This window comes from Columba livia, chromosome 27, assembly GCF_036013475.1.
Source record: "Columba livia isolate bColLiv1 breed racing homer chromosome 27, bColLiv1.pat.W.v2, whole genome shotgun sequence".
In the NCBI taxonomy this organism is placed as follows: Eukaryota; Metazoa; Chordata; class Aves; order Columbiformes; family Columbidae; genus Columba; species Columba livia.
Genome location: NC_088628.1, coordinates 763,190 through 781,319, shown reverse-complemented (window position 1 = coordinate 781,319; position 18,130 = coordinate 763,190). Strand labels below are relative to the sequence as shown.

The following is an 18,130-nucleotide window of genomic DNA, read 5'->3' as shown; positions in this document are numbered from 1 at the left end:
ACACCCAGATGAGGTTACACAGGAAGGTGTCCAGGCGGGTTGGAATGTCTGCACAGAAGGAGACTCCACAACCCCCTGGGCAGCCTGGGCCAGGCTCTGCCACCCTCACCCCAAACAAGTTTCTTCTCAGATTTAAGTGGAACCTCCTGTGTTCCAGTTTGCACCCATTGCCCCTTGTCCTGTCACTGGTTGTCACCAGAAGAGCCTGGCTCCATCCTCCTGACACTCCCCCTTTCCATATTGATCCCCAGGAATGAGTCCCCCCTCAGTGTCCTCTTGTCCAGCTCCAGAGCCCCAGCTCCCTCAGCCTTTCCTCACACGGGAGATGCTCCACTCCCTCCAGCATCTTGGGCCCCTTTTCCTTCAAGCAGCCTTGCCCATGGGATTTCCCGCAGCAATTGCCTGAAAAGGCCAAAGTTTGCCCTGCTGAAGTCCAGGGTTGCAATTCTGCTTGCTATCCTGCTCCTGCCACATTTCCAGACATACACAATATCTACCTGCAACCTCAGCAAAGTTACGAATTTGAATTTTGAAGCTATGTGCATTTCTCATCCACCAAGTAAACCGCGACGCCAGGTTTTATGTCTCTACCTGGTTTGACACAGCTGTACCGTGGCCGGTAAAGAAGGATCTGAAACAGTTAATCGTACCAAAGGCAGAGAGATCAGCTGATCAACCAGCGCTTTCCACAGTGACCCCTTCCTGTTTTCTGTTTAGAGCTGCAAACTTGAACTCCAGCAACCAACAAACCTCAAACTATTTTACTTCTTCTTTCAAGCAGCAGAAAGGAAGGCAAAAAAGAACTCGCATCTTTTCCTCATTCTTTACAGAAAAGCTTCCAAATCACAGTTATAAATGTAACACATTTTAAAGTTTAACTACATTGCTTTTTCACATTTTATCTAAAAAGTTTGCTTATTTCAAATGAAACTGTTGTTACATTGGAGAATATTTAAAGCTGTTTTGGGCTCCTTGCTGTTGAAGATTTTACTGCGGGTGACCATTACCTGCATCCAAATTTTCAGTGTTTTTTCTTTCAGATGCAAGCAATAAGGAGAGGCTGAAGCCTAAAAGATCAGATTAAGTTTGTCCTGCTGATACCTAAAGCAAGATCCGCTGTGCCCCTTCCCGCACATTTAGTTTTGCTTTCTGTTAGAAATGCTGCAGCAATCCAAAGCCGAAACCACTTCACACTTTCTCCCCAACTACCAATGTTGACCTCTTCACAAACAATTGTAGAAAGGAAATAACTTCCTCAAAGAGCAAGTTCATGAAAATGCTGCAGGACATGCTTACGCACAAAGGCACGATTACACTAAGCAGTTAATGTTTCAGCGGAACAGTCTTTTTATGAAAACATTGACTTACAGTTTGATTGAAATGCCATCAAAACTCTCAGCTGGAAAACACAGGTAACCTCTGTCCCAGAACGTTAGTGTTTAGTGGTGGAAAGTTAAGTCAAATATAAATTAAAAGCAACAGGAAGTCAACTGAATGGAAGGATGAATTAAGGAAAATCAATTAGAAGCAGTTGGACAACACAGCCAAGCACCAGCACAGCCCAGTGATATTTAAAGCCTAAACCAAGTAGGCGACTCTCCAAAGCAGCATTCAACAGCAGCTGTTTGATGTTCGCAAGAAACAATTTTCACAGAAGGCAATTTCAACATCAATTTACCTCCAGAACTGGTCCGGCTCCTAGAATAGTTCTCTCCACACCACTTGCGTACCCTTTCTGGCTCAGAGCCGTGAGGCAGTGAATTAAGAAGTTTGTGCTTTGAGTTTTCCCAGACCCACTTTCCCCTGATATAACTATGCACTGATTCACATGTTTTTTAAGCATTGTGTGATAAGCCACGTCAGCAATGGCAAAAATATGAGGTTCCAGCTTCCCAAGCTGATGATTCTCATACATCTTGACATATTTAGGATTATAAATGGGCAGGAACTTGAAGGGGTTAATTGCAATCAGAATACTTCCTGCGTAAGTATAAATTTTGTGCTTTAGAAAGCGGCATTTGAGATTCTCTAGGAGCGTTGTCTCCGTTAAGTTGGGCAGATTGCACAAGTCATCGAAGTCCTCCTGATGCCATGGAAGAAAACCCCTTTCAACCAACCGCCGAGCATCTGTCTCCTTGGAAAGCAATTGCATCTGGACATATTTGATGGTCCCATCAGTGTTCCTCTCTTGTAAAAGAAAGTAGTACCCATCCTTTTGGGGATGCTCATCCTGAGCGCGACGAGGCCAAAGTAAAACCCTATGAACAGGAGAATCATTTACATCAAGTACCCATTCTTCACCACCCGTTTCTTTCACCTCCACCAGCACGTAATGTTTCGAGACATCCAGGTTTAAGATATTAATCACATCCTTGATGACATCTGAAGCCGTGCTGTCCTTGGTTGCTGTCACTTTGCAGCAGGGAGCACTTTCTGTCGAGAGCTGGGGGTAAATATGAAGATTATAGGCTGCCTTTGCCTGGCAAACTGCACTTTCAGCATCTTTCAAACTCATTCTGCCCCCAAATGGGCTTCAGTCTTCACCTCTGCTTAACATGCAGTGCCCATTGTCTAAAAAAAAGAAAAATAAAAATGTCAGGAGTTAAAATAAATATGCGTACAAGAGGTCTGAGGGCATGGTACTGTTTTCTGAAGGATGAGAATAAAGTAGATAGCCAATTATTAAAGAACAAATGCACTATTCATGCACATTAGTGCTATTAAGCCTCTTTAGCCCGTCTCATGCAGTCGATAGCTGTCACAACACCTGTTCTCTTTTCACTCTTCCTTCTATTCCCCTGCCACCCCTTCCTCCCCGTTATGGCAACACAAGCATTCATCCAGCCGCAAAGCAAACTGAACTGGGATAAACATCCACATTAAAACTTCCTTCTTTCCCCAAGGTTAGTTTCAACCCAGATCATTTCCCTGACCTGGTTCACTGTATGGCTTCACAAACATTTATTCAGACTCCCACATAAACCCTCCCTTAAAGCTGCACGAGCGACTTGAGGTGGAAACGGGGTTTGATCAGTACTGAAACCAGCAGCGCAGGTTCAGAGCAGGCAGGAACTCGGCAGAAGCAGAGCACAGCTGCAAGGAGGAGGATGGTTACAGCACCGACATCCACACTTCGTTTTTTCATTTCCCCCACTGACTTCTTTTCATGAAAGGTACAAGTCAGGTACAGTATTTACCCCAGTGCAGATCCTGCTGTCAGCTCCTTCCAACCCTGCACACCGGTGATTTCTTGAACACGCAAAAGGTACCCAGACAGACTGCTCATTTCACTTCAGTGAACCACATCCTTGGTACAGAAAGGTCTGAACATGCTTTATCTTCCATTTTAGGCAACGAAGTAAAATTAATCTTATTGCAACTACTTATCAGTTCAGTTAACAAGATCCCAAATAACCCACTTCATTCGCGAGCCTTTATATCTGTCACAGAGGCTCCAAAACCCATTCCTTCTGATGGTTTTTTCCTCCTTTCATCCCTGATGCAGGCCAGCAATCTAATTTCAACCTAACATCGACCTCACGGAAATCAACCTCCTCCTTACCGTCAAGTTAGAAGTCTCTACACTCAGTAACGCCCTGTGCCTTTGCCAGTGATTCTTCCCTCGGCCGTGACTCTACACCCAGATCACCAGGACCAGGTTTGCTTACACCGCTCTAGTTCAACGGGTAAAGGAGAAGTAAAAGGAGACGGATAATGAAGCACCCCCTTTGTTTCAACAGTCTGTAGAACTTCATACCCAGAATATCAGTTCCATTTTTGTTTCAAGAACAAAGTCTTCCAATTAAACAGTTACACGCTGAATATATAAAACAAAAAAGGCAGAGAAATGCCAGTGAAGTTGCTTTTTGCCACTAAGCAACTGCACAGGAACTTGCATAAGGCCACAGAGAGCAATCATTTCAAATTAAAATCAGTAGAGTGGGAAGCATTTAGCTGCCACTTCCACTGCAAGGAATGAATCACTTCACAGAAACTTATGACAGAGTTCTGCCTCATGAACAGCCTCAAAGTAGAGAACCACGCTTTAAGGGAACTCTGAATAGCAAGCTTACAGAAGACATTGTTATGCAAGCGGGATAATTTTTAGTGGCTACTCATCAAAAGGAAGGCTGAGCAAGCCACAGACAGCAAGGCGAACCACAGCACATCTCTGGTCAAGCACTATGATCTCTCCGAGAACGGTTGGGGTTTTCTTTCCCCCATTAAATTTAATCCTTCATTCATTAAGGAGAGCTTATTGCAAGAACTTGATCACACAGAAGGATGGACCAGTGAGCTCAAAGGCCCCTCTCCACTTCCTATAATTATCATTGGCCACTAGCTAATAAGTCTGAAGCAATTATGCAAGTGTAAAGAATTCTTAACCTATAGAAGCTCAAGCACTTTAACGTACAGTAGAACCTACAGCAGACTGCTGCTTATGGGGAAGATCACTCCAGAGCACAGACAAAAAGAACAGTGACCACTTTCCTTCCAGCCCCAGCCAGTCCAAGGCAGACAGGCTAGTGCAAACTTCCTTTTTTTTTCTCCCCTCAGCAATTAGTTTCAGACACACAGTCTGGTACGATAGAGGAAGTCCCCTCGGGAGCACTGTCACCAAAACAGCACCCTAAGGAGCACAGCACCGACTTTCTGCCCACACAGAAGAGCTGAGCCCAGGTGCCGACCTCTGGCTTCGCAAACACACGTTTCCTAACTTCATCTCGTGTTCTACCAAGATCTGGTATGTTGCTCAAGACTCCCATAGCAGACTTTCCAAAGAGGAAACCGGAACACAAACGGCCTCTTCTCTACCGGTGAAAAGCCCAGGCCAGTTACAGTAAGCAGCAATGCAATAGCTGCTAGTGTCTGCTCAGGTGTGTATGACTGAAAATCTGGAAAGAAAAAGCCCTCTCATCCTGGAGATGACAGATTTCTGACAAAGCAACATGCAAACATCATCCTTAATGTATTCATGCTACATAGAGATGTCTAAACTGTGCAGTCATACGACTCAGTAGAAGCTCAAGTAGACACCCATCACCCTGTAGGAATTATTTGGAAGATAATCTACAGTAGAAAGAACTTGCTGAAACATTATTTCAATGCACAGTCACATCAGCAGGAAACAGAAAGGCAGTCCGCACAACAGTGCCCCGTTTTAACCAGATATGAAATCCAGACACTACTTGCTTGCTGTCAACAGCACGGAGCTTTAAGACTGCTCTTGCATCCAACAACTCAAAATAGATACCCTATTTTGAATAATTTAATACTGATCATGAGACTTTAAGAAGAAAAAGATTAAATTCTAAAAGTCATTTAAGGAAGAGTAGCGCTCAATTACTGCTAATGCCTTTTAACCAATTCTGCTTTTGTCACGCAGTTTATCTAGCTGAAAATGCACTATGTGACTGCAAGAAGAAATAATATGATGCTTAAATTCTTCTATCCAAGAATCAGAATAAGAATATCTAGTCACTACGGAGGTTTGAGGAAAACTTACTGGTCTCCAACTACTTGTTATTGTCTTAGAAAGGATATCAAATTTCTTTGACGATAATACCGCTCTAAAAGAGACAGACTTTGGTATACCTCTGACTTCATACTAAACAATATTTCAACCCACAAATTGGAACATAAAAGCAAAGGAGCATACACTGAACAAATTATAAGCTGGTTACCTAATGAGTCCCAGTATTCAGCTAAGGTCAGGGGTTGTTCCTACCCAGATGCAAGACTCTACACTTGTCTCTACAGAGACAAGGCATTCGGTGACTCTGCCTTCCCTGTATCTTCTGTCAGCAGGGCACCCACCTCGTTCATCAGTGGCCTACGTTGCCTCTGCTGTTAGTTTTATCTGCCACGGATTGGAAAAAGCTCTTCCTGTTGTCCTTGACCCCTCTCGCCAGGTTTAATTCTAAGGAGGCCTGAGCTTTCCCAGTTACCTCCCTACGCCCTCTGACAACAGCCTGATATTCTCCCCAAGTGGCCAGCCCCCTCTCATTCATGTCAAAAGTGGTCTGAACAGGTGATTACAATGATACCTTCTAACTATATGATCTCCAATAACTTAGGGAATTCCTAAGCAATTGAAATATTTATTCGATGTAATTTGGCTCATTGAGGAAGCACAACCCTGAATCCAGGTGCGAAGAATACTGGAAGAAAAATACAAGAGTAGAAGGTAATAATGAAACCATAGAGGTCAGCATGCAAACCAGCCAGCTCAGGAGAACAGCAGCCCAGCCACCACCGCCAGGTTCTTTCTGACGATGGAAATTCTGCAAAGTTACCTCGATTTCTTTCAATACCCTTTCTCATAAGCAGCTCCTTTCCAACACGTGGGGAAAAAACAAAGCTGTGTGTCAGAGAATTTCATAAGTGGGAGGCAGAAGCTGGCACTAGGTGCACATCAACTAATTTTAGGCTTCACATTCGGACTCCTTCCTGTTTTCCTTAAAATGTTTTACTTTGCACAAGCCTTTTGTAACACAAAAGTATACACCTTCACAGCAATTAGAATTTACTAAGTTCAGTCATCAGCACCTACAGAACACAATAAAGCGTCATTTTTCACCATAGGCCTGTTTCACAGATGCAAACACAGACTTGGGCAAGACAAAAAATGTCCAAAGAAGTCAGACATGCAAAGCTTCTGATTCTAACCTTTTGTCCCAAACGTTAGACTGTATTAATTCTGTGGGCACAAACGGGACAACAGCTGCAGTGTTCCAAGGATAGATATAGTGATATATGATTTGCACCCTTGTGACAGTGGTCTCATTGTGCCAGTAATGTAATTTAACAGGATCTATTTCAAATGAGATGGAAGAGGAGTAAATCTGGAATAGTGCTAGACAAATTTCATAGAATCATACAATACTTGTCACTTAAATCACCAAGTAGGGCAACACTTCAGGTAACTACTTCAATGCTTTGTAGAGGAAATGTAGTAGGCTACGTAATTTATGATAAATTTGTGATTTTACTTTTTGCTCAGACGTTAATAGAAATAGAAACCCAAAAATTCCAATTTTATGTGGTAATCTCACAGCATTTTCTAAGTGTTTTCAAGTCTCCATTATGTCAATTAATTTTTTAATACGCATTAAAGGCAACATTGCCCACTTAATAGCATAGTAAAATTCTAGAACTTTGCCCCAATCAGCGCAGGGTATCTGTTTAGTTTAAATAAGGCCATAATTTGAAGCCACATATTTAGTCAATGAATCATAGTGAAGCTAAAAAAGGAAAGCCACCATTACAGCAAAATTGTTGAGGATGAACTTTATAATATTCCAGTTCTTCATATTTTCATGTACATTTCCAGTGCTGCATTCCTCAAAATGAGAGACTCAAGCTTCTCCCGTTGTTCATCAAGTCATTTTCAACACAAAACCAGAAACATATCATGAGTCCTTGACCTCTAATATTCTTGAATACCAGAGTCGCCAACGACCATCCCCAAGAGAGACCCCTCTGTCCTCTGTGTGATCAAACGGAAAACATTCAGCAACCTCAGACATAGTCAGCTATTACTTACCCTTGGTTTCCAAAGCAAGGAATTTCCAGCAAGATAACAGGCTACAGATACACCCCAAAATTTCCACAATTAACTGTGTGTTACAGGTGACACAAAGGCCTTACCTTATGTCAGAAGGACACACAGTTGCCACTAGTTCAGCATAATTAATTTTAATTTTTTTTTCCCGGTAATCACGACATCCGTAGATTACCTGAAAATGGCTTAGCAACCTAGTAATACTTCAGTAATTTTACTGGCCATCAACAACTCTTCTGGACTAAACAACTTTAGAACCCTGGTTTTATTTAATTAAAGCTCTTGGCCCTTTCTGCTCCAAAAGGTGTAGTTCTCAGCAGAGCATGCAAATTCACAACACATTTCTTTGTAATCAACCCTGCCAGAGAAGTTACTGCCACAGACTGCGTCACAAAGTAGAAGTGAGATTGCAATGCAAGTAATGCAGTGAAATTGAGGAAAAAAAGTCAAAGCAATTACCTTTGTTACAGGCAGTTCTAGCTTCTCTCTGCTCCCTGCAGCCCCTGAGAGCCTGATCCCAACCTCCGTCCCCAAAGCACCTGAGCTCAGACCTGGGCTTCCTCTCGGTGACTCAGACCCAGCATTTCAGCTCCAGCCGAGGATCCCTTATCAGGCTGCCAGGATCCCTTATCAGGCTGCCAGCGACACTGGAGCTCTACACCATGTCATTACCTTACAAACAGCATGATGTCAGAGTGAGAGATGCGCTCGAGTGTGATTCAGAGGAAATGAAAATGTGGCCTTGTTGAGAAAACAGGGAATGAAGGCTAAAAAACCTGAGTGTTAGCGGCAAAGAGCATAAGCCAAAAGAACCTCGGAGGCTATTCTATCACCTTTTGTAGTCTTCTTCATTTTATCCTCAATAACATCACAGCTATCAGCAAAGGAAGTAAAAAAATCTCATTGGTCTAGTGCTGCATAAGAAATATTTTAATGAAACTTTAGGTTGAACTTGTGTGAATTAAGAAAAAAGGGAGCTCATCAGCACACCGTACATGTGTCAAAATACCACTAGAAATGTGGAGGGTGCTGATGACATCTTTGAAAGGCTAATTGCATCTGCCAGAAGCCTGAGATCATCTCCAGCCCTTTGCTGCGCTGCCACCCATTTCCAGAAGGCAAAATCAAAAACTGAATGCACTTGCAAGCAAAGTACTTCTCACTTTTCACAAACAGGACTTGCAAATAAAGTTGGGTAAGAATTTTGCTAAAACACAGAGTAATAGAAAACAAGGCTAAAAATTCTACTGATAAGTCACCTCACATTAGGATTGCACACACCTACATCAACCATACGGCCACAATAGTCACAAATGGGGATGGAACTCTGCTGTGCTTAGTCTACAAACACGTAACAAAAAGAAGTTCCCAGCTTTAAAAAGTTTTACTTTCCAGAGACCACAAATGCAAACTTTGCAAAAAGACACAGCACTACCAAGACACAAACAACCAGAAGCGTGTATTAGGTAGCGCTGGTCCCCGTGAGAAAGCACGAATCAACACAGCAGCAGCACTGATATAAAGAGTCGCCCAAAAATAAAACAAAAAAACCCAAACAAAATAGAGCTTTAACGAGCTTTTCGAAAGATGCTGAGATATTTGCACAAAAGTTTACAGGCTGTTGGAAAAGCAGATCGGCAAAGCTGGAGGTGGAAGCTGTGAACATCGCGCCCTGCCCGGTGTTGCTGTGCGAACCCCGGGGAGCCGGGCGGTGCAGCTCAGGTTTGTTCCTTCCCTCAGGGTACGTCCAGCTTTCCAGATGCAAAACGAGTCGGCGGCAACACCTCCATCATCCCGCCCGCTACGAGCCCACGCAGGGAACCAGACACCCCACGGCTTCATCCCGCTCCTCACCGCGGCCCCGGGGCAGCGCACCACCGCCCCGAGGAACGGCCCCCGGGCTCCTGAGGGGAGCGGTGGAGGCTCCCGCCCACCCACAGGTCCCCACCACACCGGAGCTCGGGTGGGCGTGAAATCACTCACTCTGAGGAGGCACAACCACAGAGCTCTGTCACCCGTTGGGAAGGAGAAGAGAGAGGGGAGGGGAAGGAAGGCAAGAGAGGGCCCATCGGGGGCGCAGGGCCGCGCTTCGCTGCCGTTTTACCTCAGCCGGTGTGTGAAGCGCTGGCGCCAGCACCGCCGCCCGCCACAGGCCCCGCCGAGCCGCCGCTCGCCACTTCCGGGTAGCGGGAGGCAGGGCGGCGCCCATTCAGCGCCGCGCGCGCACTGCGCATGCGCTACGCCCGGCGGCAGGACCGCGCGACGCGCCGGGGCGGGAGGCGCGAAGCGTCGCCCGGGGTTGTGGCGGCCGGTGCTCGGCCCAGCCCAGCCGCCTCGCCCACGCCCGCGGCTCCCAGCGGCTCGGGAGCGGGTGTTCGACGGGAGCCAGGTGCTTTCTGAGGCAGGGCCCTGCGGCGAGAAGCAGGAGTGGGTGTATTATTGTACAAACCAAAGAAACGCAGTGCGGTCCTCAGCTGGGAGCGTCGCCTCCCGGCGCTGTGAGGGCTCCCGCTGCGGAGGCGGCGGTCCTGCTGGTGCTCGCCGGGGCAGAAGTTCCCTCGCGTGGCCTTCGTGGGGCTCACCACAAAGAGTGGCCACCTCCCACCAAACGAAAGAAGAGCGCTTGCGGTCAGTCATGCTGCAGGCGTTGTCAGGCTCTCGTTGCTCGCTGGTGCTGAGGGGGTGGTAGAGGCTCTGCAGGCGCAGCCCGGGTGGGAGGCATCGCCGGCGGGGGAGTGGCCGTGCCCGTGTGGCCCCTGTCCCGAGTGGGTTGCTCTCATTCCTCCGTGCTGCTAGGGGGCGCGCGCGGCCGCTCCCTCCCCTGAAGGGCGGGGCGGGGCCGCGCGTGCGCGCAGTTCGAACGGGATGGCGGCTGAGGCGGCGGGAGGGTGAGAGAGAGGGAGGGCAGCGACTCCCCGCCCGCCTCCTCCCTCGTCGTTTGCGGCCGTTGTCATCTCCCGCTCTTGTCTTTGCAGGATGTCTGCGCTGGCGAACGACAGTGGTGCTACGGTGGCGCGCGGAGAAGCGTCGGAGAATAAGCGGAAAGGTGGTTGTGGGCTGAGGGGGGAACCCGAGGCGGGAAGCGCGGGCCGGGCCCGGCTGAGCGCCCTGTGCTCCTTCTGCAGGAGGAAGAGTCGTCAAGTCTCGCTACCTGGACTACGATAAGAAAGATGCCAAGAAGGTACTTGGACCCACGCTGTTGGGCTCAGCGGTTGCTCAGTGAAGGACAGAAGCGGTCTGAGGGGCGGCTCGGGTGTATGGCAGTGAGAACTAAGCAAAAAATGACTTCACTGGCGTTATGAATGAGTCATGGTGTAGCACTAGATGCAGACTGGGATGGAAACTTGGGACTGTACTCAGGTGACTTGCAAAGCACCGAAGACACACTTGGACTGTAATTGCTTGTTGTCAGCATTCGAATCGGAGTTAAGTTATATTTCTGATCATAATTACTGCTTATGTTAAGTCTTTTCTCTTTCTTGACTGTCAGGATAATTCTGCAAGTTCCTTTTCAACGTCCGTTGTTAAACCATCTTCTGGAACTAAACCAAGATCAGCTCTTCCTCAGAAAAGTAAAAAACCTGCTGGTAGGTTTTACCAGAATTTAAAAGCTATTATTTTGTGAATTTGTATTTCTGACCTGCGGAACTCTTAACGACTCTAAAATGTTAAGAGATGCTATTTTGTACTACTTACATCACTGCTAGTTATTATCTGTATACAAAGGGCATTAAGAAACTTGATGTGGCATTAAGAAGTGTAAAATAAGCAAATCTCTTGCTTTCTGCATAAGACTTAGAACATTCTGTTACTATGCCCTTGCATAGTATCCCTCTCTGCAAAACAGTCCAGTTTTTATTTCTTTTACAATAATTGCAAAAGAATTTTCTGGTAAGACCCTGACTTGAAAATCCCGAGGAAATAACATTATTCCCTTTTCATATATGAGGGTTATTATTGAACTGTGACGAGTTTAAGAGGATAACGGTCTGACCTGCCTGATCTCTAGTTAAGTTAGGGAGTATACAAACAGCGTATGTAAAACAAGTGTGTAAAAGTTTGTGTAAGATTGCCATGTATTAGTGAAAGCATAAATGATTGTGAACTGGTGCAGAATCTGTCCTAGTTCTTTTAGTTTAATAACAACTTCTTTCTACAGATGTTGCCTCTCACTCATCGAGTCAGAGTAGTTTTGAGAAAGGTGACTTGCAGTCCACTTTATTAGATGAAGACAAAATTAGTCGACCAGACCTTGATATTTCAGCCATTAGCGGTAAGCTCACACTCTTACTCAGTTTCATATTTTGTTACTTTTAATGTGTAAGTAACCCTTGTATTCTACTATATTCACAAAGGGATTTTGTTAAATAAAGTGAATGTTATTTCAGTGTCTTTAAGCAGAGGTATTGAGACGTTCAGGGTTTAAATTAACCTCTTGATTTTTAGTGTCTTTTGGGTGCACTATTCTTTTTGTTTAACTTCAAATACTAAAGAACAGAATCCCAGAATGTCAGGGATTGGAAGGGACCTCGAAAGCTGCCCTGTGCTGGACTCTCTGCAGCAGTTCCCTGTCCTGCTGGAACTGAGGGGCCACAGCTGGACACAATATTCCAGGTGTGGTCTCCCCAGGGCAGAGCAGAGGGGCAGGAGAACCTCTCTGACCTACTGACCACCCCCTTCTAACCCACCCCAGGTCCCATTGGCTTCCTGGCCACAAGGGCCCAGTGCTGGCTCATGGTCACCCTGCTGTCCCCAGGACCCCCAGGTCCCTTTCCCCTACACTGCTCTCTAATAGGTCATTCCCCAACTTACACTGAACCTGGGGTTGTTCTGCCCAGATTCAAGACTCGACACTTGCCCTTGTTCTATTTCATTAAATGTTTCCCTGCCCAGCTCTCCAGCCTGTCCAGGTCTCTGATGGCAGCACAGCTTCCAGTGTCACCACTCCTCCCAGCTCGGTGTCATCAGCAAACTTGCTGACAGTCACTCTATTCCCTCGTCCAAATCACTGATGAATATATTGAATAATACCGGCCCCAGCACTGCCCCTGAGGCTCTGCACTGGATCCAGGCCTCAACTGGACTCTGCCCCATTGACCACGACTCTGGCTTCTTCCCTTCAGCCAGTTCGCAGTCACCTCACTACCAAATCATCCAAAGTACTCTCAGGTCTTCCGTCCCACAATAGATGGGTGTCAAATTATCAGCTCTTCTGAAAATTATCTCACATCTATTTGTAACTGTTACTTAAGGCTCACATGATCCACAGCTTCTTGTGAGTAGCATCAGAGCCAGAAAGGGAGCACAAGTCTTCCTTACTGGTACACAGAATGATTTTGAAGTTATCTTTGCCTTTGGAGAGCCTGATGGTATGTTGACCCAGCATATATACTTTGGTAGAAGAGAGCAGTAACTTTTCGGTTGTGATGCAGATAAAAGCGTCCGCAAAAAGACTTCTGCTTCAAAATCTGCTTGCAAAAGAAATACAAGGCCACAACAAAAACCCAAAGAAGAGGTGAGTCTCACTGCTTTCATTTCACCCCACTTTAAAAGTGTGTGGCACAGAATTTCCAATGGTTACTGCCAGATGCCTCCCCCAGCGCACAAATTGTAACAAGTTGCTGTCATGAAATATACAGCTTTGAAACTGGGTCCATCTTTTTGAAACAGACTATATTTTCTGGAATTTTTTCTTGGAAAACTAACATTGATCCAACTTAATTTGAAGTGCCTCGTTTACAGATTTCATTCAATGTAGCGCTGAAACTTCATGTTCTCTACCAGTATTACAAAAATCTGCTGGTAACATTACAAAAAGTGGTAGAACAAGGAAGTATATTCAATTAACACGTTTTATTTAAAAACCCAAACTTTCTCCATCAAGCTGTTGATGATGATTCCAGGGATGAATTGGACTTTGTTATTTATTTGGAGGTTGAAAAAATGATTGTTTAGATACCAAACTATTCTTTTCTGTCCTGAAGGGAAATGATTGTGATTCTCTGATGGAAGAGCTGGAATCTCAGACACTGCTTTTAACTTACCTAAGAATAAAGGTGAGACTCAGTCAAGAGTTTGGTATTTCAGATAGAATAAGTTGATTTTGAGGAATTGTTTAATTCTATGCTTTCTGATCCATAAAAGTTAGATTTTTGTGACTTAATATGTTCATGGTAGTAAAACTGTGTGACCTGCTTTGAAAATTTAGACTGAATTTGGTGCCAATTTAATTAAGCTATTCAGAATATGTTAATGATTTAAATGTAGCATTAATTGAGTTGTAAATATTTTTGGATGTAATAGGCAGAAAAAAATCTTGCCATGCTGGAGAAGAAAGCAGAAGAAAACTTAATAATGCTGTGTGAAGAAAAGGAGAGACAACAGGAGAAGCTCTGCGAGTTAAAGCGTGAAATTCTCCTCAAAGAGAGAGAGCAGAAACTTGACGAGGCGTTGGATAAACAGGTAGGCTTTATTACAGTTCATGCTTCTGTATTTAAACAAGCTCATTTATGAAGTAGTCCTTATCCAGAGGTTTCTCTGCTGCTGCGGCCTGCTGCGGTACAATTTTCTGTTGCTGGGGTACAATTTTTTCTGTTCTTTGTCTAATTTTTATATGTTAGACAGTAACAGTTTTGGTCTGGTTGTAAGAAGGCAAATTTCTAATGAAATACTTGATAGTAGTTGATCTTAGAAGTTAAACCCTCCCCTCTTTTTTCAGGTAGTACTACTTGTGAATAATTAATTTTCAAAACTAAACCTATGTTTGCTTTTAACAAATATGCATTGTAAAAATCAAACAAGACTTGTCTTTTTGAGAATACACTGTTAATTACAAAGTATCACATATAAAACACCTTGCCTGCCACGTTGCTAATACCTCTGAGTTACAGTATCAAGGAAACTGGTCTTAGGCAAAGGAAAAGCTGTTAAAGGGTACAGTAACACCACAAACAACTTCTTGTCAGAGGGCGTAGGGAGGCAACTGGGAAAGCTCACGCCTCATTAGAATTAAACCTGGCGAGAGGGGTCAAGGACAACAGGAAGAGCTTTTTCCAATCCGTGGCAGATAAAACTAACAGCAGAGGCAATGTAGGCCACTGATGAACGAGGTGGGTGCCCTGCTGACAGAAGATACAGGGAAGGCAGAGTCACCGAATGCCTTCTTTGTCTCTGTCTGCTCTGCCGGAGGCTGTCCTGAGGATCCCGCACCGCTGAGGCCCCAGAGGAAGGCAGGACAGTGGAGGAGTCTGCCTGGTTGATGAGGACTGGGTTAGGGAGCAGTCAGGCCATCTGGACATCCATAAATCCTGAAGGGAGTGGAGCATCTCCCGTGTGAGGAAAGGCTGAGGGAGCTGGGGCTCTGGAGCTGGACAAGAGGAGACTGAGGGGGGACTCATTCATGTTTACAGATATCTAAAGGGGGAGTGTCAGGAGGATGGAGCCAGGCTCTTCTGGTGACAACCAGTGACAGGACAAGGGGCAATGGGTGCAAACTGGAACACAAGAGGTTCCACTTAAATTTGAGAAGAAACTTGTTTGGGGTGAGCCTGGCCCAGGCTGCCCAGGGGGTTGTGGAGTCTCCTTCTGTGCAGACATTCCAACCCGCCTGGACACCTTCCTGTGTCACCTCATCTGGGTGTTCCTGCTCCATGGGGGATTGCACTGGATGAGCTTTCCAGGGCCCTTCAACCCCTGACACTCTGGGATTCTTGCATTCCTGTGTTGACAAGCATCTGGGGTTTTTATAAATTATTTTTCTGTCTTGAGCCAGGTCTGTACTAACAAAACGGCTGCTTTTGAACAAGTGTTGATTCATCCTGTGTCTTTTTCAGATGGAAGTACTTTCTCCCCTTGTTCCTGTTTGTGAGCAGTTTAAAGAGCAATATAAAAGCTTTGCGGTTTCCCTGGATGCCACTAGGCATGAATTACCCATAAAGAATATTCACATAGAAGGAGATATGCTAACGTACCTTGGTATGAAAGTTTGATTCACTAAATTTACTTTCAGCAAGTGTTCTTGGTATGCTCAAGTTCTTCCGTTGTTATTGCTAGATCTATCTGTGGCCACTGGAGGAACAGCGTGTGCTCTTAGTGCTTGTACAGACACTGGGCTGCAATATTAGTCATGTTTTTTGCACACTTCCTTTAACAAGTTTCTGTATCTTTTACTTGTATTCATGGCACTCGTCCTCCTCTCTTCTTCCAAACAGGTAAGCAAGTTGTAGAAATACTTGATCTCTTCTTGTTTCTGTGTCTGAGGGATGAAGTCACATGGGTAGACTCGCTCACATTTCCCGTAGAACTAGACCTTAAATATATTGTGTGATGTCTTGAAGAATGTCTGATAAATTAGTACTTGTATTTTGTATTGAAGTCTGGACACAAAGCTACATTTTTGAGCTGCTGGTCTGCAAGAAATGAGATTCTTAAACCATTTACAAGAATCTTGTTAGCACTTTAAAACAAATGGAAAAGGTTTATTGAAGAACTTAGAATTCTTGTAAGAAGGTTTGAAAGGAAATAAGTGCATATTTTTCATTTGTGTCTGCTAAAGGAAATGACTGGATGAATTTCATGTTGGGGTACGTGCCAATACCAATATATATAACATGCCAGGGAATTTTTGATGTTTTAAACTTGTTTTTACTATTCCATTTCTGTCTTGTCAAAATCTTTGGCATACTCTAAATGAGAGCTCGCTTATCAATTTTAATGGCCTGTTCTGTTGTTAGTCTTCATAGCTAAAAAGAATTTGGTTTTCACAGCTTTCTTATAGTGTGTGAAAGCTGAACAAACCGTAGTTTATCCTCATCTAGTCCATCTGTTTCTGCGGTTACTCCAGCTATTGACTAATCTTGTATTAACTGATGCCATTGCCTGTATTTTTAAATAATATCTTTAAAAACTCATATTGTAGATGAACTGCGGAAGCAGTTAACCATCACACAGGAACTCGTGTCAGAAGTTATGCCAAGCTGCGCCGGAGATGGTGCGGAAACATTTCGTGTACTGGAAGACCTTAAAGAAGTTTCTCAGAAACTGGATAAAGAGCTTCAAAGGTATTTACAACAATCAGGTGAAAAGACTTGTTGGCTGAATATTCAGAGAAAAATCTATAGTCTCACCAGAATATACCCAGAATGTATATTGGAAGATAATTAATTGAGGGGATAGTGGCACTAAAATTATTCTGTTTGTAGCAGACATCTGTATTTCTGTTCCTACCCCACCAACAGTCAAAGTAAAGACATTTGAGGGGTTATTTGTGTGTATTCTAAGTGAACTACTTTAGTGTGCCATGACACTTCAGCTGAGAGTTTTGATGAGCGAGAATAGCCCTGGTGAAGTGCAAATATGTAGGAGAATGGAGAACTCCAGGAAACAGAAAAGTGAACTGGGAAGCGCTTATGTCTTAATTAATAACCATACAAAGATATTATGCTCAAGAAGGTACAAGGAGCACAGAAGAGGTTTTTTTACCTCGAGTATTGTGTCAACGAATATGAAGTATTGCTGAGAGCATGAGGAAGAGATAAAGCATCATAAATTTGCCTTCCCGCCTTCCCATTCTGGGATTCTGTGAAAATTCACGTTTTACTTATTTTTTTTTCTTTTGGTGGCTCCATGGCAGGAGAATGATGTCCAAGTCCAGGTGCAGAACCTTTGGAGTTAAGCAGAGGTTGTTCTCCTCCAGAGTAACTGATTTAGCTTGCTTCTTTTGTTCCAGGAGCTTCAAACAAGTGCAGAACCTGTCATTTGAAGTTAGTAAAGAAGTTTCTCTGCATAACCAAAGAATATGCGAAGAGAAACATGGACTAGATGTTGTGAAACGCTGGTACTTCGACTGAGTTTGTGTGTTGTTTTGCTGACGAGCGGGTGCTAAATCAATGCCAGCGTACTTCCTGGACGGACATAGAACTTGTCCTAATTTTCAGTTATACCAGAATACGAAACCAGCAGCATGTCTACTTACTAATGTGAGAAATGCGGTTTTCTTCTGTGTGCTGTCCCATAAGGAGACATTTTAACACGAACTTCTGTGACACCTTTCTCATCACCTTCTGCCTTGACAATACTGAAAGGTAAATCAGAGGAAACGTTATTCTTAGCAAATGGGACATCTGTATTCTTAAATTTATTAATTTACTTCCTTGGAACTGGCTTCAAGTGCACTGCTCTGTATCTCTCTCCAAAGTAGTGTTCCTTAGAGGGCAGCGTATCACGATGTAGGTGTGGAATTGTGTAGGTGGGGCTGTGCCTGTGCCGATCTCATCGGGAGGATCTGTAGGATCATTGGTCACTCAGTGAAGAGCTTCTGGAGGAACTCTAATTGTCCCTTATTTCTGGATTTACTGGGAGGAAAACCTGCGAGGGGAGTAAATAATGAGGGCTGATGATTGGAAGGAGCCTGGTCACTTGTAACAAGTGAAAAGTTTTGGTAACTTGTTGCCTAATGGTCTTGGAAACAATTAATTAAAATCGGAAATGCTTTTGTATTAAACTGACACTTTCTCTTAAAGATTTTATTTATTCTTTTTCATAATAAAGACTTATTTTCCAGTGTTA

General features: G+C 44.3%; 2 protein-coding genes across 16 annotated transcripts in view; one reads left to right on the top strand and one right to left on the bottom strand.

The window, feature by feature from the left end:
* Positions 1 to 10,202, bottom strand: part of MYO9B (myosin IXB) — a 40,114-nt gene extending 29,912 nt beyond the window's left edge. For 10 of the 12 annotated variants that reach the window (XM_065042440.1, XM_065042432.1, XM_065042441.1 and 7 more), the window contains exons 1-2: positions 9,669 to 9,789; positions 1,679 to 2,571 (exon numbers count right to left, since the gene is read on the bottom strand). In XM_065042440.1, coding sequence (XP_064898512.1) covers positions 1,679 to 2,515 — 837 coding nt within the window. In that variant the 5' untranslated portion in view covers positions 2,516 to 2,571; positions 9,669 to 9,789. Of the gene's footprint in view, positions 1 to 1,678; positions 2,572 to 9,547; positions 9,790 to 10,013 lie in introns of those variants that run through there. The other 2 variants (XM_065042433.1, XM_065042436.1) reach the window with 2 other exon arrangements.
* HAUS8 (HAUS augmin like complex subunit 8) lies at positions 9,823 to 18,130 on the top strand. Of its 4 annotated transcripts, XR_010468285.1 has the most exons (12): positions 10,394 to 10,452; positions 10,540 to 10,610; positions 10,690 to 10,745; positions 11,055 to 11,151; positions 11,724 to 11,837; positions 12,997 to 13,079; positions 13,549 to 13,620; positions 13,868 to 14,026; positions 15,397 to 15,538; positions 15,617 to 15,774; positions 16,482 to 16,623; positions 17,292 to 18,130. XR_010468285.1 is itself a non-coding variant. In XM_065042539.1 (11 exons), the coding sequence occupies exons 2-11, from the start codon at positions 10,541 to 10,543 to the stop codon at positions 17,410 to 17,412; spliced, it is 1,056 nt and encodes a 351-aa protein (XP_064898611.1). In that variant the 5' UTR covers positions 9,823 to 9,953; position 10,540; the 3' UTR covers positions 17,413 to 18,130. The 4 variants fall into 4 exon arrangements, 3 of the variants coding, with proteins under 3 accessions (XP_064898611.1, XP_005505541.1, XP_064898610.1); XM_065042539.1 differs by lacking the exons at positions 10,394 to 10,452; positions 15,617 to 15,774 and adding an exon at positions 9,823 to 9,953; XM_005505484.3 differs by lacking the exons at positions 10,394 to 10,452; positions 15,617 to 15,774 and adding an exon at positions 9,993 to 10,192.